This window comes from Phyllosticta capitalensis (genome assembly GCF_038381095.1).
Source record: "Phyllosticta capitalensis strain CBS 128856 chromosome Unknown BKA78scaffold_3, whole genome shotgun sequence".
NCBI classification, from domain to species: domain Eukaryota; kingdom Fungi; phylum Ascomycota; class Dothideomycetes; order Botryosphaeriales; family Phyllostictaceae; genus Phyllosticta; species Phyllosticta capitalensis.
The window spans coordinates 346,337-371,122 of NW_027117441.1; the positions used below are offsets into that span (position 1 = coordinate 346,337).

Consider the following 24,786-nt stretch of genomic DNA (forward strand, 5'->3'; position numbering starts at 1 on the left):
AACGGATACGATGGAACGTGCGACACCGCAAAACTAACCTCAATTATTCGATCATTTCTGCGACAAACATTCATCACATCGTCTGGTTTGCAGGAAAACGTGAGGTGGTCAAGCCAGGGACAGACCGTCCTGAATCCTGGCCGAACGGCGGTTCCCAACTTTTGTCCGACGATCGACGTCGACCAGATGATCCCTCGCAACTCCACCTGACCCATCAACACCTCACGCGTCACACGTCTTCTTCCTCCACGCGCCTGCGCGCGCCAACTCTCCTCCCACTCTCCCGCTGCCTGCGCTACTCCTAGCTTCTGTCCACTTCACCTCTAGCTCCATCACCATGGCGCAAAAAGCAGGATTCGGCGTCGTCGCCGCCGCCATGGCCGCTGGCATCGCAGTCGGCTACTCGGCGCAAATCATCAAGCGCGAAAAGAACGACGCCAGCAGCATTTCCGCAGCATCCACGCCCGGCAACAGCAGCACGACAACGGCCGCCAAACAACCGCTCGCCGCGCCCACCGTCTCGTCGGCCGTCAAACCCACCGCGACGGCGCCCGTCGACCCAGACGGCCTCTTCCAGTACGGCTTCCCGGGGCCCATCAACGACCTGCGCTTCGCCAACTCGCTGGTGTCGTCGCACGACCGGCGCACGCGCAACCCGCACTGGGTGGCCGAGCACATCACGGCGGCGTCGCTGGAGCTGAAGAACGCGGACCGGCGACACAGCCAGTTCTTCGAGGACTCCAACATCCCAGACAAGTTCCGCGCCAGGCTCAAGGACTACTACCGGTCTGGGTACGATCGAGGGCACCAGGTGCCCGCGGCCGACGCAAAGTGGAGCCAGGCGGCCATGGACGACACGTTTGCGCTGAGCAACATGTGCCCGCAGGTCGGCGACGGCTTCAACCGCGACTACTGGGCGCACCTCGAGGACTTTTGCCGCCGCCTCACCGCGCGCTTCCCCAGCGTCCGCGTCGTCACCGGCCCGCTGTACCTGCCCAAGCGCGACCCCGACGGCAAGTGGCGCGTCAGCTACGAGGTCATTGGCAGCCCGCCCAACGTCGCCGTGCCCACGCACTTTTACAAGGTCGTCTTTGCCGAGGACGGCAGGGCCGGCGGCAACGTCGCCTTGGCCGCGTTTGTGCTGCCCAACGCGCCCATCTCCAACGACAAGCCGCTCATCGACTTTGAGGTTCCCGTGGAGGTGGTGGAGCGGGCGAGTGGGCTGGAGTTTGCGACCAAGCTGCCCGAGGCGAGGAGGAAGCGCCTGTGTCAGGAGTTTCAGTGCTCGTTGATTGTCAAGGAGTACAAGGAGCGGCAGAAGAGCTTTGGAAAGAACTAGGCGTGGCCGGCGAGGAGCGGGTTAGAGCATCGGACGAGGCAATATCATTAGAAGCTGGCCGCGGACTGGCATGTGTTGAAATGGTATGGTTTTGCTTCTTTTTTGGTTTGGAGTAGTGTTTGTGTAGTGTACATGTATCGGTACGGCGCCGCATCATCGCAGCATGCCGCGCGCCAAAGACGCCAATGCTTTTTGCATGGTACGGATAGACAGGGTTCGTCCAGCAATTGCACGACTTGCACCATTCTACGCCTCAATCTCTTCTTTTGATGTGGCGTTTGACCTCCCGCTGCTTTTCCAGGGAAGCAATCCTCCTTCCACGGAAAGTTCCCCGGCCCAATCGTCTCCAGCTTCCAACAATTCCTTGTTTCTCCTCCCTTCTTACAAGCCGCCGGCGCCGCGCTGCTGCAGCCTCTGCACGTACTGCCTGGAGACGACGTTCCAGGCGTTCATGTACTTTTCCAGGCAGGCGGAGAAGCACTGCTTCTCGCCGCTCGACATGGAGGAGCCGGGCGTGGGGATGCAGCGCTCGAAGCAGTGTTCATTGAGTTTCTGCACATGGCACGGTGGTCAGCCTATTGTTGTCTATTTTCTCCCGGAGACAATGAGGTGTGTAGAGGATGGGTGGCGGCATTATTGGGGGGGCGATGCGCAAAAACAACGTACGTCGACCAGGGCGCGGGCGTTTGCAATGGCGGCTTCTTGACGGACTTGCTGCATCAGCGCCGTCTTGCTGTCGCCGGTGGTGGAGAGGCTGTCCATTGCGGTGGTGTGGAGCGTGAGGGGGCGAGCGGTGCGCGGTCGGGTGTCTGGAGGGAGAGTGTCGAGGCGCGACGGTGTCGTGGATTGAAAAGTTGTGATGCGGGTGGAAAGTTGACGGGCGAGTGACGACAAGAGACAGGCAGAGCTTGGAGCTGGCGCCGGCTAGGGCTGGCTGGGGACCGGACGGGATGCCGGCGCCGAGTAAGGTGGCCCCGTCGCGCGCAAGCCAAGCTGCCGTAGCCGAAGCTCCGCGTCCGACGACCCCGAACCTTGTTCGAAGAGGCCAGACATCAACGACGACTCGCGAAGCTCGTCTGCTGTATCCACCCGCCCCTACCACCGCCGAGAGAGTACGACGAGCTGCCTTTGCTGGCTGCTGTTCCTGTCCGTCTCCTACACGCGTGAACGGCCACTTACCAATTGCAAGCGCTCCACCGAGGCGTGCGTCGTCTACCCACCAACATTACCCCGGCGTGTCAAGCTTGGTCCCTGGTTAAAGACTGCAAAGCAAGCAGCTGTAGAGTAGGAGGAGGGGCGCACATTTCATCTCTGATCCAATTGCCTCGGTCCTCTTGCTCTCTCTCGTTGCTTACGTTCCAGCACTATCGTCACGCTTCGTTGTTCCCTTGCTTCCCTCTGCATCATCTCACGGCCGATTATTCGTCTCCACGTCTTCCCTCGACCTCCGCCAGGCGCCCACCACGCACAATGCTTCTTCCATGGGCAGCCTCGCTGCTGCTCCTTGCCAGCAGCTTCGGCCTCGCTGCCGCGCAGGATGACACTGTCGAGCCAGAAGTCAAGAGCATACCGGTATGAGAAGTCGGGATATGAGTGGACGAGGACGCCTCCGCTAACTCGACTGTCAACACAGCTCCGCACACACAGCTTGGCCACGGTCAGTATCCTCTTCCAATCCACGGCAGCTCCACGAAAACGGCGCTCCGCAGCTCCAATGGACCACCCCCGACTTGGGTCGGCAGCAGCAGCAGGCCGCACACTAACACGCGACACAGCCCTACCTCGACTCGGACATGCAGTCGCGCTGGTTCGACTTTGGCGGCGACACGGTGGTGCGGACGGACAAGTACATCCGGCTGACGCCGGACAAGGGGTCGCGGTCGGGGTGGATCTTCTCGCGGGTGCCGCTGACGGCGACCAACTGGGAAATCGAGTTCGAGTTCAAGATCCACGGCCAGGGCAACCTGTACGGCGACGGCATGGCGCTGTGGCTGACCAAGCAGCGCGCCACCCAGGGCCCCGTCTTTGGCAGCACCGACAACTTTGAGGGCCTCGCCGTCTTCTTCGACACGTACAAGAACAACCGTCCCGGCGTCGTCTTTCCCTACGTCATGGCCATGCTCGGTGATGGCCAGACGAGCTATGACAAGAGCACCGATGGCAAGGGCCAGGAGCTGGCGGGCTGCTCTGTACGTTCTTCATAACCTGGGGGGCCAACCCCCCCCCCCCCCCCCCCCCCCTGACAACACCAAAAAGACTAACACACCCCCCCAACAGGCCCGCGGCCTCCGCAACGCCGCCATCCCCACCAAAGCGCGCCTAACCTACTTTGCGGAAAAATCACTCTCGCTCCAACTGCAGTACAAATCCGAGACAGAGTGGACCGACTGCTTCACGCTCTCCGACGTCAAGATCCCGCCCGTGGCGTACCTGGGCTTCAGCGCCGAGACGGGCGAGCTGGCCGACAACCACGACGTGATTTCGCTCAAGACCAAGAACCTGTACTCGCCGTCGGGCGCCGGCGGCGTCGCGGGCTCCAAGGACCGCGGCCGCGCCGCCGGCCGCGCCCAGAAGCTCAAGGCCAGCAAGGCCCGCAAGGATGGAGAAGGTGGTTCTTGGGGCTGGTTTTTGCTCAAGTTCTTCTTCTTTGGCGCGCTTCTTGCCGGTGCGTATGTCGGCTTTACTGCGTATAGGGCGCAGAGGGCGAGGTCGAGGTTTTGAGAAAGTGCTCTGAGGGATCAAAGAGGGCGGAGTGGCTCGCGAGCTGGTGTGTTGCAAAAAGGAGGAACAGGGAAAAGAAGGTCGATTGGACGTGTTTGGTTGCGTGGATGACCTGAGCGAGAAGGAAGAGAATGCAAGTCGAATTGTATGTACACCCAACATGCGTCTGCGGATGCATGTGTGGAAGATTCTGTCAAATTCCTACATCACCTGCTATTCCGGCATCAGGTATCCTCCTTCTTTTTCTTTTTGTCGACGTCGGTAGCAGACGTGATTGGGCACGATACGCTTCGCCAACCAAAGGAAAACAAGGTGAAGAGGGTCTGGGAAATGGCACGGCACCCGGGAAACCAAACTTGATATTGGAAAGCTGCTCGGCTCTATGCAGATGATGGTGAGAGAAGATGCGATGAGAGCAGACTTCATGGAGAAGATCGATCGTTCTATTTGCTACGATGGGCGGCCAGTCGTCTGGTAAGTCTTCGAGGTGGAAGCTGTTGCATTGCTGACAATGCAGCTCTTATAGGCTTCATGGCGAAAAGGGGTCCAACACAGACGACGAAGTGCATGAGCTTCACTCCGACCACGAACTATCCGAGACACGAGAGCATCAATCAACCAGGTCCGCGCAAAACGCAGACTTCAACCTCGATCTTGACCCATCCAAGCCCTGCGGACAACAGTCAAGCTTTGCGTCATTCGTTACGCTGCCAGCCCACGCGGGTCTTCGCTTAAACTCCGAGATGCTCGATGAATCCAATGCCATCTTGCCTGAGGCCGCCTTCGACTCCGGCTCTCCATACTCGCGGCCTTCCCTTGTCCGCGGCATTTCAGCCCCTTCATTGCTCAGTTGAATTAAAGTTACATTTGGAACGCGGATGCTGATGCACCTACGTCGACTGGACATCTGTAGATAACTGTGCTGTCTGTTCCTGCATGGTTCCGTCTTTCTTGCCTTTGATTTTGTGGTGTAATTGAGCGTCTACTACTTCGAGGGGAGCGGCCAATCAACTGGTGAGCTTATGAAATGACAAGAGCTGTCCATCTGACGAGGGAGCTTTCGTAGGCTACATGGACAACAACGAAGCAGAGGTAGTTGTTCAGGCTGTGCCTAGAGACGGTGCGTCAGGTGTGTGCATCGCATCAGAGCCGCATCGTAGTCCACAACATGAGTGGGTAGACGACGGAGCCATAAGCCAGCGTAAGCTCAGGTTTTGCAACAGCTTCGCGAATGCCCAATTGGCTACAGATTGCATGCACCACATGCATGCGCCATGTCCACGCCACAGACTCAAGCCACCGCCCGGGCGGACTGTGCTGACGGCTTTCGATGTCCACGCTCCAACCCGCTGCCAGTGCCATCCTCCGCCCGGGTGATCCGTCCTGTCAGTCCAGGGTACGCCAGGGGTCTGACCAACGTGTAATCGTACGGGTGGGATACCATAGCCTGCTACCAATGCAATCCACCGCCCGGGAGATCCGCGCTGCTGGCTCAGGGTACGCCAGGGGTCTGACCAACGTCCCCACGTCGCCATAACCAATAGCCCCACCTCGTCTTTCGACCGCTGTGCAATCTTCGCCTTCGGCAAGCCAGAACGTCCGCCCCAGTCAACAGAGGCAGCGCATGAGATCGAACGCGAAGTGATCGTTGAGTATGACCGTGGCGTGGGCTTGACAAGAACCAGTCAAATATGATCGTTGAGTATGGCCGCGGCGTGGGCTTGACAAGAACCAGTCAAATATGATCGTTGAGTATGGCCATGGCGTGGGCTTGACAAGAACCAGTCAAATATGATCGTTGAGTATGGCCATGGCGTGGGCTTGACAAGAACTAGTCAAATACGACTCCCAGCTCCTCGCTTTTCAAAATGGGTTTCTCTCTCATTACCTCTCGCTTCTTTGCTCTCGAAGTCTGTCTCTATACGATCATTGGGCCCATTGCCGCTCGTAGCAGACTTTCTACTCCCTTCCCACACAATCTGAGCCCTTCGCTTTCACCTGACCTCGCTCCGTAAGTCGCATCTCCCCCTGTGTAAGTCATGCGGAGACTTAAGAACGGTCCTCTATCTAGGCGATGCCTCTCTCGAGCTCAGACGTCATGGCCCTTGTGTCCGCCATTGGAGCATACATCGGTATCCTTGTTGCTCTCATTGTCGGCGTGGCGCAGATCCGTGTGCAGTTGCGGCAACAAGCCGATGTTGAAACCCCCGAGGAAGGAAACGAACTACTCCCCAACCGTACTACGTTAGAGAGCCTTAATGATGTGGGTAAGTTAGAGCCCTGTCTGCTGAAAAGTCTTGCCCTACTCATGATTGACGTTCAAAGACACAGACTGCGATACTACTACATCACAAAGCTCTTGTTCCAACTTCGACGCTCCAAGTGACGCGCGAGACGACGATCAACCAAAGGGTATCTGACCTTAAAATGGGGGAAAGTTAACCAAGGACGCCGCTGGGTGCAGGTGGAGGTGAGTGAGGCCACGACCCCTGAACTTACCCCTGACACCCTCTCTTATTCAACACCATCCCCCATGCTTGCTTTCTTAGTGCAACTTTGCTGAATTGGCTATAGGTATTGAAAGGGGGTTGCCGTCAAGCCCTCCGTTGTCACATGTCCAAGTGGAGGAGACTCCAAGTTTCCTAAATCAATACCTCATATCACACTTTGTTGTCATCCAATCTCGAAGAAGAGGGAGAAGAGCAAGAAGGGGGCACATATGGGACAACCGCCTAGCTGGGATAGATGTTGATAAGAATTGGAGAAAATGCGAACAAAAATGCCCCGGACAGAAATCCAAGGATTTTGGAGATGACAGCCAGCAAAGAGGCACGCGGCGGCCAAGGGGAGGCAGAAAGCTTATGAAAAGGACGAGTCTTGTCGAGGTTGATTGTCCAATGCTCAACACCACTAGATGTACTGCAAGAGACCCCGTTCGAGGAAATCGAAGTCGTGGTCATGGGCAGTTTACACCGCCACACCGCTGGCTGCGAAGCGAACCGGTCTCGCCCCACAGCAGTGCGGCGGCTGCCTCCCGTGCTCTGACAACTCATGCACTGAGTGCCCTGGATTGTGAGCCTGTACGTGTTCAGAGTCCTTGGTCGCGGGCTCGGGGGCTGTGCGTCACATCTGGTCGCCTCTACATGACGAGAGGTAGACGACGACATTCCCGGGCAGAAGGTCGGTCAACTACCCTCCCCCTGTCTCTGACGTTGATCCCGTGGGGAAAATTGGAGAAACACGATGGATGGCAGAGGGAACGATGGATAATCACCGGGCAATTCAACTGGAGGGAACAATTATGACGGCATCTGGCTGGCTATCCCACCTCGATCCTGTGGCCGCAAGTGGTGGTTCGTGGTAGTTCAACTGCGAGGACCAATTGCATCGGCATCTGATTATCTGCGTGATTCCCGCATGCTTGAGCTCGGACGGCGCATCTTCCCTGCAAATCTGTTTCGCGGGCCGTTGAACTGTGGGGAATAATTGCGTCGGCATCTGATTGGCTATTTCACGCCCATGAGTGGCATGAGGTCGCCGAAAGCGTGCCGACAGGGATCGCAGTCCTCCGACTCACAGGGGCGTCTATACATGGCTCGGTCCCCACAGGTCAAGGGCTTAGAATCGTGGATGCTGTGGATGATGATTGTATTTACATGGGCAGTTAAAGGTGTTCGCTTCATATCATCGAACCAAGAATGGGAGATGACTCTGCCGCTTTCAGGATCAGTATTTCTGCGTCGCATCCCTAGAGTAGTCTGTCAGTTGCATTCATCACTTCTTCTTTCCTGGTCACTCTTCGCTTTTTCTGTGACATGAAGCAGACCTGGCGCTGTAATTTAGAGAGAGTAAGCAGATGAAGGAGGATGAGGAGTAATATGGACTGTAAATGGAATCATGCAAGTAATCCAAAATCGGGTTCCCAAATAATCACCTTTCAAGTGATTCCTGCTTTGAATATTCCCGATTGGGCTTAGCGGGAGCCCCATAGAGTAAAGACGGGTGTTCTCTAAGCATGCATTATTCCCCGTCCGCCTACAGAAGGCAGTTCGTGGCCATATGATCCGCTCTGGGGCGCCGCACCTTCCTGCGGCTCTGCAGGGGGGATGAGGGCAAAAGGCACTGACGCAGTTCGTCTACGCTGTGGCGCTATCAGGGAAACCCTCCTCAAATGTACGAAGCCCGCGCTGTGCAGCTCGGGGGCTGTGCGTCACGTCAAAACGTCTCTACGATGCTGGGAGGTAGACAGTGAGAGGTAGAAGATGCAATGCCGCGCGCCTTCCCTTCCCCGTGTGATAGACGATGAATTCCGTGGGCGTTCCCTACCCCTGTCTGTGCCGCTGATCCTGTGGAGACAATTGCGGAAACACAGTGAACGGCGGGAGCAACGACGGTTGTTTATTGGGCAGTTCAACTGTGGACAACAGTTGCGTCGGCATCTGGCTGACTATCCCACAGTACGATGTACCGTGGGCTATGGGTGCCGCTGATCCTGTGGAGACAATTGCGGAAACACAGTGAACGGCGGGAGCAACAACGGTTGTTTATTGGGCAGTTCAACTGTGGACAACAGTTGCATCGGCATCTGGCCGGCTATCCCACAGTACGATGTACCGTGGGCTGTGGGCGCGCTGTAGGTACATACCTGCTCATTGATGTGGCTGAAAGCATGTCAGCAGGGATCGCGATCCTCCAACTCACAAGGGCGTCCGAAAGCTCGGCCCCCATTGGTCAAGGGCTTAGTTAACAGTCTGAACAGCAGCCACAGGATGACAACGCCCAGGGTTGAGTTGGCACACTTTTAGTTGACAGCTTAATAGCAGCCGGAGGATGACACGGCCCAGGGTTGTCGTCCAAGGCGTGATCAATGTGCCCTGTCGGGAGGCACTGGTTTTTATCTAATCGCCCTCCGGGCGCGCGGTGATACAGCACACACTGGGGAAGCCGCCTCCATTACTTACCGCATGTGGTGACTGATCAGCCTTGATGCCCGTCGAGAGGCAACAACTTTTATCTGACTGCCCTCTGGGTGCGCGGTGCTGCAGTTGGACAGCTTCAACTCGACGGCTATCCTGGATCCCGCTGTCTTTTCAACATTTATAGGATGTCTTGCCCTTCCTCAGCGTCTTCTCTGATTTTTCTACAGCGAAAAATTCCTACCTCGTCCGGTCTGGTCACCCCTTGAAACCCAAAAAAATAGTCCACTCCCCTCTAAGACTTTCCATCGTTCATCTGTACCGGCACCCTGTATGTACCATGTCTCGCCTCTCTTTAAGTCTCTATCAGCACACCTTGTAACTGACATGATCAAAGCATTGATTTTCCGTACAATGTCCCTCTCTGCGGACAACAAAATATCCATCGTCTCCGTCATCGGACTATACATCGGCATCCTCGTCACACTCTCCCTGGGAGCAATCCAGATTTGGCAACAATTAAAGCAAAGGCGTCAAGAAGGTAAGCTCCTCATACATACATATCCTTCCTACCTCCTATCCAGTACTGATTCCATGGATCAACAGACCTTGAAAGCGGCCCCGACTCAGACGAAGAAGAGGAAGAAGAGCACGACCTCGATCCAAGCGAGAGGTCAATGACAAACCTCAACCCAGCCGAGCCGCTCGAACAACACCGGTCAAGTTTTACTTCAACCAACACGCTGCCTGGCCATACAGGCCATCATCGTCGCTCAAGCATCGAGCTGTTTTGCTTCCACCCCTCGGTACCGGACAATCCTGATTCTCTTTCACTCGCACTCGACCCAACCACCCCACGGCCTCCTCTTGCCCGCGGCATCTCGGCACCTTTGTTCTTGGATTGAACTTCAAGCTGTCTGGACTGGGAAAAGTAATGTAGAGATACTGACGAGAGACGTACCTTTAAAAGACTGCGCTGTTTTCCGTTGCATCATGCAAAAACCTGTCTGTTTTCTCCTTGACTGCATGTGCGAGCGTTCGCAGTTCTGATAACATTGTTTTCATTGATCGGCGTTGGACAAGATCCTGCAGCTACCAGATACTATTCTGCCCAGTGTCCAGTTTCTGAGTTGTCCCCTGAAGAATGAGTTTCTGCTCATGCCCACATGAATACGCTAACGGCATCAAGGAAAACGACAATCCATCCCTCAGGGTTTCGTCTCCTGATCAGAGCCGCGTGCATCGCCAGTACCTGTTACTCCTCGGCGCATGCTTTCAATGCGTCGGACAGGGGCAATCACCACTTCCTCTCGTGCTTCCTCTGACACGGATGATTCAGTCTTCACAGACCTCGGACTTTTGCATTCGGCATCCGCGTGGACTAAACGAAATGATCATGAGCACTTCCAGGCCACACCCATTTGGGCAAAACACTACCTTTCTGAGCTTCCACGTCCCTGCCAGCCTCAACATACTGCACCAGCACCGCGTCAAAAGCAGCGCATCCCTCGTCCGTGCTGCACACGTCACGGAAACGGGCGACAGCATTCCGGAACTGCTCGTCCATCTCCAGCGAGGCAAACTCATCGGGCGTGCGCGGAATGGAAGCCTCCAGGACGCGCAGGGCCTCTGTCTCCTCGCGCGTGATTCCCGAATCGTGTTGTATGGACGGCGGCTCGGAGAATTTGACCCATCGGTCGAGTGCCTTTTCGAGGGCGTGGTGGTCGGCGTCGGGTGGCACGCGCGCCCCTGATTGAATCCATTGTTGGTAGGCGCCGTCGAAGGCGGCGGTTTTGGCTTTGTATTCGGCCGCCAGGTTGCGGTCTGAAGGGTCTGCCTCGGCGAGCTCCAGCACGCTCAAGAGCTGCTAGCTGGCGCGCATCAGGGCGCGGTGCTCGGCGAAGGACTTGTGTGAGGGGAAGGCCGAGTGCTCCTCGTGCGTCTCGGGGGTGATCGTGGCCTCCTGAACTACTGCCTTGGCGGATCTTTTGGTGTTCTGCGGCTTAGGCATGTTGACTGTGGTTGATCAAGTGAATAAGGGTATCTGTACAGCGTTGAGGTCAGCAGAGGTAGACAGGATGCGACTGGCAGCGAAACGAACCTCGATTGAAGATGCGGGGCTATGGTGAGAGTGGTAGAGCTGTAATAACCCAAAAGCCTGAACAAGCGCACGAGGAAGACTCAGGAGCCTGTGACAAGAGATAGTGAGAAGGAAGAGAGGCGCTTGCTTCAAGGGCCTTCAAGCTGTGTCCCACGTGCTTTCCTGGCCTACATGTAGGAATTGCCGTGTTGGTGGTGGCCGCCTCGCTTTGCTCTTGCCCACTTCCCGTGGAGGCATGATTTCCAGCTACCTGTGACTTCAGTCTGTCACCGGAATCTCTCACCTCGCATCTTTCCACTCATCTCAGCCCTCTAAACAAGCTCTCAACCCATCTCAAGGCTTTCGCCCCCAAACACCTCATTTTTAAATCGCCTCCGCTACACGGTCACTCCTTATCATCATGGCGTCGTCAATCACAGTCGAGGCATTCGAGCAACAAGCGGTAGCCATCATAATCAATGGATTGAAAGAATGCACCGACACGTTCTGCGCCACGCTCGAGCAGCGCGCTGCCGAGACGAAAAGAGCCAACGACATGCTGTTCGCATCCTTCCATGTTCCAACCACTCGCCAGGAGAAGATCGCTGCGTTCCCTGGGTTGATCCACTTGATCGATCAAGCGGAGGAGGCCGACCGAATCAGGTGTATCATATCACACGCAAAGATTCGTGCGAAAAGAAAGGAAGTCGCGGACCGTTTACGCGCTCTCCCGGTGCCAGATTGCATGAAGGAGCACCGAGCGAAGACGTGGTTCCGAATGGCGAAGCGACGGATGACTTTGCCTCGAACTCGCAAGCGTTCTGACATCAATGAGAATCCGTTCATGGTACGGAACCAGCGGGAAAATCTTCCTCTGGAACAACACAACTGACATTTCCACAGGAAATCTCAATCCACGGCATGGACTCGGATGACTTGGGCTCTGGTGACTTCAGCACCACGACTCTTGTTGGCTGAATGTCAGGCACCAAAAGGCTATGGCTCTTTTCTTCTGGCACACGTGGGGCTGGGGAGTCTTCGTGGGCCGAGGGATGATGACCACAGCCAAGTCGAGCTGTGCTACGAGGAGTAATCGTTCTCAAGAGATTGATGATCGCAAAGAAGCCGGATGAGGGTTGTCCGTGTCAGGGTGACATTGGGGTTGTACCATGGCTTGCTACAAAAAGAAACTCTGTTCAGTCTATTGATAGTCTAGACAAGGACTCACCTGTTGACCTCCAGGTTGAACACCTATATACGATGACTCCCAAAGCTCACTGTCGCCCCATTTACTTGAAAAATCCCCTTTCATTTGCCAAAGGCACCGCCTTCAGCCGCACTCTTTTCACTCGCCGCAAACGCGCGCCAAAACTTCTCCTCAGCCTGCAGATCCCTCTTCTCTCCGTCTCCCTCATGATCATGGGTTAAAGAAGGATCAACCTTGGGTGTCTCCTGCCTCTTCAATCGCGCCTGCTCATCGGGCGCACTCGCGTCGCCCAGCACAACAGGTGCCACGCCCTTGGCGGCGGCCTGCTCGGGATCCATAAGCGTCTCGACTTTGCGGAGGATGCGAGCCGGGTTACCCGCGACGACGGTGAAAGGGGGAACGTCCTTGGTAACGACGCTGCCAGCGCCAACGGTGCTGCCACGGCCAATGGTGACTCCAGGAAGAACGGTGACGTTGCCGGCGATCCAGCAGTCCTCGCCAATGTGGATTTCGCCACCAGACTCGGGACCACGAGTGCCGTTCCGGATGGCCGGGTCGAGTGGGTGGGTGCCGCTGTAGAGGGAGACGTTGGGTCCGAACAAAGTTCGAGAGCCGATGGTCACTTTGCACGTGTCGAGGATGGTGCAGTTGAAGTTGATAAAGACATTCTTGCCCACGCTGACGTTGGTCCCGTAGTCGAAGGCAAGCGGTGCCTCTACCCATGGCTCATCGTCAAAGAGGGCTGCATCGGCTTCGGGCGTGGCAGCCTCAGAGGGCATGGGAGTTGGATCTTGGACGATGCTAGGAGGGGCGTTAGATATGTTGAGGCCAATGCACGAGTTGATGACCCTGTTGAGAAGCTTACTGTAGGAAAATGAAAGTTTGACTTACTCCCTCCATAGCTCGACCAGCTTCCGGCGTGAGACTTCTCCAGCATTGTTGTAGCGCTTGCAGGCGTGCTGGCAGCGTTGACGTTCGGCTGTCAGCTTTGGGGTAAAGGCGTAGTAGAGCTCTCCGCGGAGCATCTTGCCCTTGTTTTCCACTTCGTCGACGTTCATGATTGCCGAATGTTTCCAACTCTTTCAGATTCGATTTGATTTATGTAGAAGAAGGGGGTTGTAAATACGAAGAGGAAGACGTGGACAGTTGAGGCGATCGACGTCGTGATGACATGGGGTTCAGCACGGCCGCTGATCATCTTATCTGATCGGATCGGCCGTAAGGCTGGCTGTACATCCGCAGAAGAGGAGCAATGCAACTTGAGGTTTGCGCTTTCTCAAGCTGTGAATCTTGATTTTTTTTATCCACTATTTTGTTTTCATCTGCTCCTCAATCCGCGGACCAAAATCTTTCTTCCACTCCCACATCAGAAACATGTTTGTCCTCGTTCGTCGCATCAGGCCACAAGGCTGGCAACGATGCTGATCAAACCGCTCACCGCCCTTCGGACCGCTGTCCCGCATGCGGCGCAACAAGGAAAGCCAAAACGCACGCCGCCAACGCTTGCCTTTTGTGTTGTTTTATTGTTTCTCTCTCGGCCCTGATATTGTCGCTCATCGCTTTGTCCAGCTTCTAATAGCGAAGCGCGCGCCTCTGTCGTCCCATCCTCCGAGATGAAACCTCCTCGCATCTAATCGCCTCTGAACCCTCGAGTCTTTCCTTCTCAGACCTCCACTCCACCACCACGCGGGCAGTGTTTCAGCACCATGGCCGACGACAGCAACCACCACGGCCCCAACGGCAATGGGGTCTCGTCATCCAACGGCGATACGCCCATCTCGTGGCCCGTCAACCGGCCTTCCAATCCGGGCGAATATACCCAAGAGCTGGACATGAAGATGCGCCAGCGCGAGCAGGCCACGCTCCAGGCAAACCAGGACCTGCGGGCCACCTTTGCCGTCGAAGCAAAGGAGCTGCTGCCCGGACAGCCGCGCTCGCTGGCTGGCATCGGCACGCGTGCCTTTTTCATCGGACAAACGCTGGGGCTCAGCTTCGCCGGTGCGCTGTACCTCGGGCTGGTCAAACAAGACCCCGTCTGGAGGGCGCCCTTCTTCCTCGGCGTGCTCTGCATTTTCCACTTCCTCGAGTTTTGGGTCACGGCCAGGTACAACACGGCGTCGGTCAAGACGGCGTCGTTCCTGCTCACCAACGGCAAGGAGTACCAGATTGCGCACACGGCGGCGTGCATCGAGCACCTGGTCACGCGCTACTACTTCCCCAGCTTCCAGTACAAGGTGGAGCTCGGGGGCGTGCGGCTCGTGCTTGGAGTCTTCCTCGTGCTGCTGGGCCAGGTTGTCCGCACGATTGCCATGGCCCAGGCTGGCACCAACTTCAATCACATGGTGCAGAGCAGGAAGAATGCCGGCCACCAGCTCGTCCGCAGCGGCGTCTACGCCTGGCTCAGGCACCCGAGCTACTTTGGCTTCTTCTGGTGGGGCCTGGGCACGCAGCTGCTGCTCGGCAACTCTGTGTGTCTGGTTGCCTACGCGCTGGTGCTGTGGAAATTTTTCAATTCGCGGATTCACCGTAAGTTGGTGTAGTAATCATCGACAAGTCTCTGCTAACCTTGCCGCGCAGACGAGGAGACGTACCTCATCAACGTCATCTTCAAGGACGAGTACCAGGACTACCGGTCCAAGACTAGCATTGGCATTCCGTTCATCCATGATCCCAAAGAGCGTGTTGTTGCGAAGCCCATCAAGCTGAACAAGCAGTAGAACGTTAAAGTGGTGCGGAGCGAGTCATGTACAACAAATGGCATGAGCAATGTCAAGTTGGATGCCCGGCATGAGAGAGCGCTTTCGTGTTTTCTTTGGCGTTTCTTGCATAGTGTGTGAGAAGCTACCTAGCAATTTATAGATCAGAGCATGAATAGCACAAGAAAAGAACCACTATACATTCGAGCGCTTCTTGTTTCTCTTCAGGCCTATAAAGTCTCGTATCAAGAAGAGATCGTAGCATTTGACTCGAGTCTTCCAGTCTTTGTGTGCAACCATTTCTCAAGAGGCTCGTCCAAATGCAGGCATGCGGTCATCCCGCCCGTCACCTCCGTCCCGCCTCATCTGCTGGCCCGTGCACCACTACGAAGCGCACAGACCATGTCGCGTCAACCGGGCACCTCACGTCTTCCCGCCCAGCTCCCATCCCTCCACCTCCTCCATCCTTCAACCACACCCACCCTTCCACCTCAACACCGAAAGGAACCTCAGCAACGAGTCACCAATGATGACAACCATCACCGAGCTTACACGACGCCGGGGGCTGCGCTCTGCTGCTGACGAGCGCTTGTACCTTTCCAAGGGAACGAGCTCGCGCGCACCGCTCCCCGCTGCATGGGTGCTTCAGAACAGAAATCGGAGGTGATGACGACGTTGCTGCCGGGGGGTTTTGGCGGTGTGGGTGAGGTGTTGGCTCTGTCTTTTCCCTTTCTTTTCTTTTCTCTTCGTAACTATCTGGTCATTTTCTTTGCTTTGCATCGTTCAGAGCGTAGGTGGAGCGCCGCGGCAGCCGCACGCAAGGTGCGTCAATCGTTTTGCGCGGCTTTGCTCGTCTACCTCTTCTCGCATCCTCACTTGTTGCTCTTTTCTTTCCTCCCGTCTTTCCCATCCCACCCCCCCTTCCCCGTCTCCTAACCCCCTACCCTCAGCGTCATCGCAGCAGCAGCAACAGCAGCAGCAGCAAAACACCCGCGCCAATGACGACACGCATCTGCCTCGAAGCCGCTCGCCAAACAAACGTTCGCGCGAGGAGAAGGGGCCAGCCAAAGGCCGGTCCGCTGGCTGGCTGGCTGGCGCTTTTCTTCCGTCCGTTTGTGCGGCACATTAGAGCGCTTGCTCGTGAGAGGTTGCAAAATTGTAGTTTTCAATCGGAGGCGCGTTTGCTGCTGCTGATGCCGTTGCCGCTGGCTGACGAAGGGAGGGAGGCTCTGCTTTGTGTAGTTTGGTTGGTGTGCTGCGGACGGAGAGAAGAGAGCAGGAAGGAGGAGACGAGACGGCGGTGGGCGAAGAGCGTGGCGAGTGTGCGGTGCGCAGTGTGAAGCGTCTGGTGGTAGATGGGAGTGGATTGGGATTAGACGACATGTGGAGAAGCGCCCCATGATGATATCAAGCCAAAGTTGCAGGCAGCCCGGCCACGGCGGCTCCCGGTGCGCAAGCGCTGGACGACGTCGTTGGGCGCGTGGTTGTCGTTGAGAACCAGAGAGCTAATTTGAGGGCCGTAGATAGTTCGCGGTGGGGTTTTCCCAGTGTTACTATTCGTTCGATGTATACATTCGAGCAGGAGAATTTGGAAAAGAAAAAAGTTGCTTTCGAGTCTTGTCTCCTATTGCTAGTCTTGATGAACCATCTATCCCGTTTCATTTTGCCCCTTTTTTTTGATTGAGATTCCAAGAGCACGACGAAGCTCACCTATACATCCTTGACCCAGCTGTCGTCCTTCTTCTTGCCCTCCTGTCCCGGGCCTTCCAAAGCCCACGTCTCGACGAGACCTACCTTGGGATCCTCATCAGGCAGACCCCTCTTCCGCCGCACTTTGAGAACCTCATTTCTGACTCTCATGGTGCACTCCTTCCTCAGCTCCACGGCCTCCTTGGCATGCTTCAAGCTCTCATTGAGCACGCCCACCTCGAGCCCCTCGCCGCCATACCGTTCCTTGAGGCGGCGCCAGCGAGCCCTCAGATCGCCAAAGACGGCCTCGGTATCGACCCTGTCGCCAAAGGTGACATTGACGTCCTTGCCGACGCGCGGCAGGAAGCGCGGAAAGGTGCGCGACTCGTGCATGATCTGGTCGGGACCCTCGACCCACATGGGCACGACGTCGGGGCACGGCTCGCTCTCGAGAATCAGCCGCGCCACGCCCCACTTGAAGTAGCGCATCGTGCGGTCCTCCTTCTGGTGCACCTTGCCCTCGGGGAAGATGTGCACCCACGCGTGCCGCCGCGACAGCCACGCCGCCGGCGCCGGGAACGAGTCGTGCCCGTTGGTCGTGTATGTGAGGGCGGCCGAGGAGAAGGGGTCGGCGATGTCGTTGTGCTCTTCTGCTGCGGCGGCCGGCGGCGGCTTGGAGAAGGGGGCGCGCGAGAGCAGCCGGATGGCTTGCGTCATGGTGGGTTGGAAGAGGCCGCCGTGCGGCGAGTGAGCCAGGCGGTGGCAGGGCAGCGTCTGGCCGAGGGAGAAGAAGAGCGAGAGCGTCCTGTCACAGCCGCAGCATCGTCAGCCACTTACACCAGCAAATGGATGGGGGGGCGTATGTGTCGTACTTATTGGGGAACGCCAGGTCATGGCTGGCAAGACTCCAACGCAAGTTGTCCGGATTGAACATGTAGGAGAGCGGTAGCGAACCCCACAGCAGCGGGTCATCCAGCTGGAAGAGAGCCGTGAGCAGTTAGCCAGGCGTACGGCGGCGGGCTAAAGGGAGCCGCGCGACGGCTGCTGCTGTGGCCCCGATGGCGACAGACAGCGGCGACGGCATCGAGGCGTACATACGTACAACGGACACATGATTGCTAACTGTTTGGCGGCAAGCAGCTCCATCAGCTTCCAAACGACGGCCAAGTGTTGTTCAAGGCGGGGGACGAACCAGTGATCAAACCGCGCTGGCGGACGTCGACATTCTTGCGCTCGTCGAGCAGCCGCAGGAACTTGTCCAAGCCGTTGACCTCGAGGTTGCTCAGGCCCGACAGGAAGCCTCGACACAGCAGGCCGACGATGCCCATGGTCGCGACGGAGCCGCAGCGCCACGGGAGGCTGGGCGCCGCCGGGTGATGATGCATCTGGGCGGCGGCATCACCATTGCTGTGGTGGTGGTTGTTGGTGTTGGTGTTGTCCTCGGCCGGCGGCATGTCGCTCTCTCTCTCTCGCAGGTTGCTGCAGCTACTACGTGCGACGCATCGGAGGCGAGGTAGGCATGGAAGGGAAACTGAAAGTTTCTGGTTGGGAAAAATCGGTGGAGTGACGGCAGCGGTCGACCTGGGCTGGCTGGCAGGCCCTTGCACGCAGCCAACAACCCAAAAGTCGACGCCCCCCGCGGTCGAATCCGCGCTGCGAACTGCGCGAGAGCTTAAGCTCGGGCCGCCTTGAGTGCGGAATCGGGATCGGGAGACTTGATGTGTTTTGCGGATTGATTATTGACACAACAGCTGCATGAAAAAGCTTGTATTTCTTCAGTGACTTTTTTTTTAAAATGGAGTATTGTCTTTGAAAATATGAATTCGAACTGAAAAGTGAGGAGCATTCAATTCTGCTTTCGAGCTGTCCCATGCCATGTGCCACGATTTCTGCACTCCTGCATACATTTTGGTCAGTGCTCACCGAAAGTGGTGGCCGTGGGGCGTCATCGCCGCCGCGTCGCCCATGTGTATCGTTCAACCACAACTTCACCTCGTCGATTCTACTTAGATTCACCACAGCACTCGAGTGCCGCGCCCAAAATCTCCCTGCCACCATGTCGCATAGTACCTCCACCCGTCCTCTTCACGAAAGCCTCCCAACTAACTCGCAACCCAGGCAAGCGCAACACCTCACTCGCCTTCTTCACCTCGTACGAGCGCGACCAGCTCAAGTCGACCTGGGGCTCGCAGCGCACGCGACTGGCACGCGATTCATTCCTCCCATTCGCCTCCTGCCGGCTCTGTCTCCTACCCAGCCGGGACCCAGTAGCCTGCGCCGCCGGCGGCGACATTTTCTGCCGCGAATGCGCCGTCGCAAATCTGCTGGCGCAGCACAAGGAGATTGCGCGGCTGGAGCGGGAGCGCGAGAGGAGAGAGAAGGAGGAGGTCGAGGAGAGGAGTAGGGCTGAAGAGGAAGAGCAGAAACAGGCCGTGTTGGATTTTGAGAAGGTGCAGATGGGGCTGGAGGCGAAGAGGAGGCGGGGCGCGGAGGATGGAGATGGCGAGGCCGCTGTGGAGGAGCGGAAAAGAGGCACGAAGAGGAGGTTCGAGTTCGATGAGGAGGAGGTCATGCGCGCGGCGCTCGAGGAGAGGACCAAGGCGCGCAAGGCGCTGGAGGAGGAGCAGGTTCGTCGTCTACGGTCCAATTCTCCCGGCCGCAACTTTCTAAACACATCTACAGACCCAATCCCTCGCCGCGAAACAGCTGCCCTCCTTCTGGGTGCCCTCACAAGCTCCAACAGCCGCAAGCACGACACCAGCCGCCTCAACACCTACAAAACTCCACCCCATCTGCCCCGGCTCCGACGACGGGGCGCCGCATCCTTATTCGCTAAAGACGCTTGTGACGATCCGCTTCACCGAAGACGCTGCACCGCGCAACGGCGCTGTCGACGGCAAACTGCGCACCTGTCCCTCCTGCCGCAAGGTGCTGTCCAACGCCACAAAAGCCGTGCTCGCGGTGCCGTGCGGCCACGTCGTGTGCAAGCCGTGCGCAAACCAATTCCTCAAGCCCGAAGCGCACGATCCGCACGCCAGTCCCTCGGCAGATGCGGGGAACGTGGGCGTCGTGCGCTGCTACGTCTGCGAGGAGGTCGTTGGCGGCGAGGTCTCCAGGTCGAAAAAGGACAAGAAGGAGAAGAATAAGAAGGACGCGCTCAAACCCGGCTTGGTTGAGATTCGCAGCGAGGGCACGGGGTTTGCGGGTGGTGGCAAGGCCGTTGTGGAGAAGAAGGGCGTCGCGTTTCAGTGTTAGACGACAGGCGATGCTGCGAGGCTTGCAATAGACTAGAGACGGATGTGTCGAGCATTCATAGCAGCGCCAATGGTGTTGCGATTGACCATCAGTCCTTTCCCACGGGCGCTGACCTGTGAGCCACATAGCCAAACCACCACCACCACCACTACCACAGTGCCCCGTCTCCAACCTACTCAGCTCCTACCTATCCGCACACGCTCACGACCAGGCGCAAGTCTCCAGCCCCCGAAGCCCGACCAACCTCTTCAAGCCGAACGACCAGAAAGCACTCATCAGTCTCATCACCTTCTCCCATCTCCACTTCAGCCGTACGGCATCATACCGTAGGTACCGTGGAGGAGGAGAGGCAATGCACAGCACACCATCACCGCGCCCTCATCTACTCGACGTAAATGAAGAGGGCATTAGAAGGAGTAAGTGGTAGGACGAGGGGATAAAGTAAAGCAGGTGCGCCAAGGATGCTCGGGACGAGTACGAAGTGTGTACGAGACGAGGACGAGGGCATGGGAGGTCTCGAAAGGACAGCGTTGCGGTGCACATTACACCAAAGGAATAGGAGACATGGGGGAGACAAACACTACGCGGTTCAACATTGAAGCGCATCGACAGCTCCCCCGGGGCCCGTTTTCTTTTAACCCCGGACAGAGGATAGATCCGCGCGTGAAGAGAGATTGCGGCCTGAGGCAGTGTTTGTGAGCGGGACGGAGGCATCTAATGTCAGGCGTGATCTAGCTTGATATTCCTTGCCGTATAGTGACGTCGTGATGTACCCCTTTAAGGACACCGCAGAACCGTGAAGCGGCTACAGCTCAGGAAACCGCAGGAAAGAAAGGGCCTTGTTTGGTGTAGTAGTAATAGAGTGTAAGGTGGGAATGTAGTTAGTATTCTAGCCTGTAAATAGTTGTTCCGGAAACAAAAGCAAAGTCTTTAGTGTAGGAGAAAGCTTGTGGAAGATGATTGCTTGGACCGGCGGCTTTTTCCATCATCGCTCCTCTCAGTTGGGCAATGGCACAGATGCGCCAAGGACAACATCCGCGCGCGCACAGTGGCAATAATCATTCGGCGCGGCTTCTACAAGTCCGATCCACATTTCCGACTCTTCTCATCTCGTGCGAGTAGTAGCAAACACACCAAGGAGGAAATTGTAGGCCTGAGGCAGTGCAGTCGCACAAATTGTTGGTTGGTTAATAAGGGACGCTGCCCGTCTTGGCGGATGGGATGGGAGAAGATGCACCAGATCCCAGCGGCGGGCATACCCACGCGGCCATCCCTGTTTAGGTTGGCTGGAACGCGCGCTCCGTCTGGGGTAAGGTTGTTGGATACAGTTGTTGGTAGCGCATTTGGGGGCAAGGCATTGGGTAAGCACTGCATTTCATTTCTTCTTCAGCTTCGGCTTCCGCTTCCATTTCCTCTGCTTCTTCCACCACTTCGATTTCAGCTTCTCCGATGGACGTAATGATGCACGTCATTTCCGGTAGTGGTGAGTAGTCGATTGCCATGGCCCACTGTGTCGGTGCAGAATATGCCGGTAGATGGCTGACAAGGTTCTTTGCTATTTGAGTAGGGTGATTTTCCTGGGATGCTTGCTTGCTGCCGACTACTCGAGATGCGTCAGGAGGCTAAAAATAGATGGCGTAATCAAAGTAGGTGAGCTTGGCCAATTGCCATGGTTATGCTTCGATGCTTAATCATATTACCACTGCTGCTGGACTACATGGCTACACCACCATCGTAGGCGACATCCCTTGTGATGTTCGCCTCATCATTCGCTCAGGTAGACGTTCATGAAGCCGACCCAGCTGCCGAATACGCCGACGGCGGAATACGAGCTGGTGAACATGAGCGGCAGGAATTCGAGCTTGCTGCCAAATAGGAGGCCGTGGAAGAGACTGGTGTACGCAATCAGCGGGATTGCGACGGTGATGTACAGTAGCGAAAAGCGGTCTAGCAGGAAGAATCGCGGGTGGGCTGGCGCCGGCGTGATTTTGTCAAACGCTGCCAGCAGCCCGACGAGCCAGGTCACGGTGTAGACGGTCTTGATGGGAAACTCCATGGTGGTGAAGAGGAGGGGGAACAAGCTGACGTGCCCAGCTACGGCAAGGGGCCGGAAGGCGCCGAGGTAGCGGCGGTCTTTGAGTGCGATCAGGCTGAAGGGGATGATGACGGTGAGGATGGCTTTTTCATGGACGTGCCAGCCAAAGAGGAAGGAGGCATAGCCGCAGAGAGTCACGCCGCCGATGAAGGCGTCCCATGTAGGGCGTATGAAGAGTTTGATGAGCGGGATCTGGATAAGAGGTTAGTTGGTGGATTGAACGAGGGAGCAGGGGGACTCACGATCTGGAAAATGAGGGCTAGCATAAAGGTGGCTTGCTTGGGGACGTTGGGGAGCACCGCAAACGACGTGTCGCCCACGAAACCGCGGGTCAAGCTCGTGGCAGCTGACTGGTCAATTGGCAGCTTGAGGTACGGCGCCAGGAACAGCAAGACGCGGTCCACGAAGGAATACATGGCCCAAAAGTTGGGCGCCCAGTAGGCATGCGTGAGGCCACGGTCAAAGGGGAAGAGGCGGCTCAGCAGCTGTGGAACTTGATCCCAGTAGACAAATGGACCAAAGGCAGCAGTGAAGATGGCTGCCAGACCCAATCCCAGCTTGATGCAATTGAAGAATTGGATGCGAAAGATGGAGCGCGGACTCAGACAATAGACGCGTAGCAAGTAGACAAAGTAGGCCGGGGCGACGTAGAGGTAGAGGTGCTTAAAGCAGAGCAGGGTTGCAAAAAGATAGCCGCTGAGGAGCAGGGTGGACCGCTGCCGCGCCAGGACGAGGGACAGCACGAGGATGCCAAACATGAAGCCATTGTACTGAAAGTGAATGTGGTCAATGATGAGCAAGCCCGGAGAGAGGACGACTGATAGAGCTGCAGCATGGGCGAGCTTTTTGGAGTTTGACGTCTTGACATAGCTGGTTTGCGGTCAGCAAGTAAGTGGAGTAGCATGGAGCGGTGGACGTGCAGGTGGAGAGCATAGACCAGGACCAGCTCGGTCAAGATGACGGTGGCGCGCTGAAAGTAGACGGTCTGCCAGGAGTCGTAGCCGAGAGCCTTGACATTCAGCATGGCCCGGTCAACGAAGCGGGCAAACTGCGACAGGGACCACTCGAAGTAGGCAAAGAAAGGCGGGTAGTCGAGAGTCCATTCCGAAGTGTTCTGTTCATTCCATCAGACGCGGTGGTCATGTTGGTGTCTTATACAGTCTCACCTCGTAGTACCATTCCTTGGGGGACAACGAGTGGGTGAGGGCCAGCCAGTTGCGGTGGACTTCAAAGTCGGTTGACTTGCTGGGGTCTAGTTAGTTTGTCGTGGTGGTTGGTGGATGGATTGAGGTCTGAGACAGGATGCGGAGATACTGACTAGGCAGGAAACAGCAAGACCTTGAGAGCCGTGGCGACGACGGCGCATTGGGAAACGGAAGGGTAGAGGTCAGCCATTGCTCGGCAGCGGGATATCAGCGGCGGATCGGAGGCACAGAGGGGGTGGAGGTGCAGCTGAGGTTCATTCGGCGGAGGGCGGAGTCACGTGACGGCCAAAAATGGAACAACTGGGACTTGGTGGCAGATGAGCAGAATGTCGATGAGAATTGTGTGGCTTGATGAGGCACCATGGCAGTGCAGCGGCGGGCGGGGAGCAGGGAGTGTGCAAAGAGTAATTCTGATGGACAGACCCTGAAAAAAAGGCTGTGCTCGGTCGGGTTTAGCGCCAGGAACCGCTCCAGCCAGGCTTATGCACAAGTGGAACACTGGCCAACGGCCTGTAGAGGTAGAAAGGGGGAGAGTCAGAGGGCAGAGAGACAATCCAAGTCAGTCTCAGCGGAATCAAGAATGCGAGCACGAGGACGACTGGAGACTGGAGAGTAGGAGAGGGAGCCATCTGCCATCTCATTTCGCTCTCCTTTGCAGCACCGGAACCCTGAACCTGGCTGGCAGCGTAAACCAAACTCTCATGCCCTGCTAGGGACTAGGTACCACTAACCACTCACAACCTGCCCTGGCGCCTTTTCTAAATTCATTCGTCTGCCTCTCTTGTTCATCCTCCTCCCCACACCACTCCCACCGACGTGCGCTCCCTCACCCGCACACCACCATCACCATCTCACCTCTTCTCCTCCCATCCAACATCATTCGCCGCGCCAGTCTGTCCCTTGCAAAGTCCTTCGCTAGTCAACCGTCAACCGCGTCACTCGCTGCTCGAACCGCCGTCGCTCGTTGAACCTCCTTGCACATTTCCTGCATCGTGTTGTACCGGCCTTTTTCCTCGGCCACATTCTTTACACCTCACCTGGGCCAGATCCACTGCCCGTCCATCAATCCCGTCCAACATCAAGAAAATTCCCATTTTCGGCGCCCTTGCGGCCACGCTCGTTGCCCGAGGGCTCCGCAAATAATAGGGGGGCCCGCGACTCCACGACTCTACCTACTCTGGCCTTTCACCGCCGCTGACTCGCGCCAATCTCGCTCTCTCTGTGCAAGACTTCTCTCTCTCTGTCCAATTTCTCTCGCTTCTTCTCATCCCTCCAAATCTCTCGTCCCAACGACCGCCGCTCCACGACGCCGCTATCGTAATCACCGCTGGGCGCTCTGGTTGACCCGTGGCACCGCGCTGCCTCCTGTCCGTCTTCTTGCGCGCGCGCGCTGTAACGAGTACGTCCTCTTGCCCCTGTCCCGCAGATCCAATATCCGCTGCTTGTCGCACTCGTGGGTGGCTAAACTCCTGCTTTCCAGCCCGCCTCGATCCCACTGTAATTCGCTGCGACCGCCGCTTCGACCGCCCCGTCCCTCGTGCACGTCTTAATATTCGCCCTGGTCCGGTACGAAAGGCACCGGA

General features: G+C 56.8%; 13 protein-coding genes across 13 annotated transcripts; 7 read left to right on the forward strand and 6 right to left on the reverse strand.

Moving 5' to 3' along the window:
• Positions 1–337: 337 nt before the first annotated feature.
• On the forward strand, positions 338–1,339 carry BKA78DRAFT_330260 (mitochondrial nuclease; the record flags this gene model as incomplete). The annotated part of the gene is made up of 1 exon (XM_066889752.1): positions 338–1,339. One exon carries the CDS (start codon positions 338–340, stop codon positions 1,337–1,339), a length of 1,002 nt encoding a protein of 333 aa, XP_066746160.1.
• A 381-nt stretch (positions 1,340–1,720) lies between these two features.
• Positions 1,721–2,101, reverse strand: BKA78DRAFT_247500 (Tim10/DDP family zinc finger-domain-containing protein; the record flags this gene model as incomplete). Its single annotated transcript, XM_066884305.1, has 2 exons — positions 1,721–1,891; positions 2,006–2,101. 2 exons carry the CDS (start codon positions 2,099–2,101, stop codon positions 1,721–1,723), a joined length of 267 nt encoding a protein of 88 aa, XP_066746161.1.
• Positions 2,102–2,809: 708 nt separating this feature from the next.
• Positions 2,810–4,060, forward strand: BKA78DRAFT_330261 (lectin family integral membrane protein; the record flags this gene model as incomplete). Its single annotated transcript, XM_066889753.1, has 3 exons — positions 2,810–2,911; positions 3,115–3,528; positions 3,617–4,060. 3 exons carry the CDS (start codon positions 2,810–2,812, stop codon positions 4,058–4,060), a joined length of 960 nt encoding a protein of 319 aa, XP_066746162.1.
• A 2,098-nt stretch (positions 4,061–6,158) lies between these two features.
• On the forward strand, positions 6,159–7,424 carry BKA78DRAFT_293352 (uncharacterized protein; the record flags this gene model as incomplete). Its single annotated transcript, XM_066886205.1, has 5 exons — positions 6,159–6,327; positions 6,392–6,472; positions 6,525–6,530; positions 6,635–7,140; positions 7,218–7,424. 5 exons carry the CDS (start codon positions 6,159–6,161, stop codon positions 7,422–7,424), a joined length of 969 nt encoding a protein of 322 aa, XP_066746163.1.
• A 1,966-nt stretch (positions 7,425–9,390) lies between these two features.
• On the forward strand, positions 9,391–9,881 carry BKA78DRAFT_293353 (uncharacterized protein; the record flags this gene model as incomplete). Its single annotated transcript, XM_066886206.1, has 2 exons — positions 9,391–9,517; positions 9,583–9,881. The coding sequence occupies 2 exons, from the start codon at positions 9,391–9,393 to the stop codon at positions 9,879–9,881; spliced, it is 426 nt and encodes a 141-aa protein (XP_066746164.1).
• Positions 9,882–10,184: 303 nt separating this feature from the next.
• Positions 10,185–10,987, reverse strand: BKA78DRAFT_293354 (uncharacterized protein; the record flags this gene model as incomplete). The annotated part of the gene is made up of 3 exons (XM_066886207.1): positions 10,185–10,357; positions 10,414–10,832; positions 10,884–10,987. 3 exons carry the CDS (start codon positions 10,985–10,987, stop codon positions 10,185–10,187), a joined length of 696 nt encoding a protein of 231 aa, XP_066746165.1.
• Positions 10,988–12,559: 1,572 nt separating this feature from the next.
• On the reverse strand, positions 12,560–13,399 carry BKA78DRAFT_93042 (uncharacterized protein). Its single transcript, XM_066893990.1, has 2 exons — positions 13,201–13,399; positions 12,560–12,946 (listed from the first exon to the last, which is right to left on the reverse strand). The coding sequence occupies exons 1-2, from the start codon at positions 13,319–13,321 to the stop codon at positions 12,636–12,638; spliced, it is 432 nt and encodes a 143-aa protein (XP_066746166.1). The 5' UTR covers positions 13,322–13,399; the 3' UTR covers positions 12,560–12,635.
• A 606-nt stretch (positions 13,400–14,005) lies between these two features.
• Positions 14,006–14,731, forward strand: BKA78DRAFT_243513 (Isoprenylcysteine carboxyl methyltransferase family-domain-containing protein; the record flags this gene model as incomplete). Its single annotated transcript, XM_066883958.1, has 1 exon — positions 14,006–14,731. A coding segment is annotated over one exon (726 nt), but the record flags the coding sequence as incomplete, so codon positions are not given.
• Positions 14,732–15,381: 650 nt separating this feature from the next.
• On the forward strand, positions 15,382–15,991 carry BKA78DRAFT_308069 (uncharacterized protein). The gene has a single exon (XM_066887908.1). It carries the CDS (start codon positions 15,596–15,598, stop codon positions 15,893–15,895), a length of 300 nt encoding a protein of 99 aa, XP_066746168.1. The 5' UTR covers positions 15,382–15,595; the 3' UTR covers positions 15,896–15,991.
• On the reverse strand, positions 15,760–16,607 carry BKA78DRAFT_92987 (uncharacterized protein). The gene has a single exon (XM_066893989.1). It carries the CDS (start codon positions 16,357–16,359, stop codon positions 15,892–15,894), a length of 468 nt encoding a protein of 155 aa, XP_066746169.1. The 5' UTR covers positions 16,360–16,607; the 3' UTR covers positions 15,760–15,891.
• A 62-nt stretch (positions 16,608–16,669) lies between these two features.
• On the reverse strand, positions 16,670–18,033 carry BKA78DRAFT_330273 (uncharacterized protein; the record flags this gene model as incomplete). The annotated part of the gene is made up of 4 exons (XM_066889755.1): positions 16,670–17,453; positions 17,521–17,624; positions 17,751–17,770; positions 17,841–18,033. The coding sequence occupies 4 exons, from the start codon at positions 18,031–18,033 to the stop codon at positions 16,670–16,672; spliced, it is 1,101 nt and encodes a 366-aa protein (XP_066746170.1).
• A 671-nt stretch (positions 18,034–18,704) lies between these two features.
• Positions 18,705–19,903, forward strand: BKA78DRAFT_330264 (uncharacterized protein; the record flags this gene model as incomplete). Its single annotated transcript, XM_066889754.1, has 3 exons — positions 18,705–18,714; positions 18,767–19,275; positions 19,331–19,903. 3 exons carry the CDS (start codon positions 18,705–18,707, stop codon positions 19,901–19,903), a joined length of 1,092 nt encoding a protein of 363 aa, XP_066746171.1.
• A 1,569-nt stretch (positions 19,904–21,472) lies between these two features.
• BKA78DRAFT_93070 (dolichyl glycosyltransferase) lies at positions 21,473–23,524 on the reverse strand. The gene is made up of 5 exons (XM_066893991.1): positions 23,317–23,524; positions 23,165–23,243; positions 22,919–23,112; positions 22,241–22,868; positions 21,473–22,190 (listed from the first exon to the last, which is right to left on the reverse strand). Exons 1-5 carry the CDS (start codon positions 23,391–23,393, stop codon positions 21,669–21,671), a joined length of 1,500 nt encoding a protein of 499 aa, XP_066746172.1. The 5' UTR covers positions 23,394–23,524; the 3' UTR covers positions 21,473–21,668.
• Positions 23,525–24,786: the final 1,262 nt, after the last annotated feature.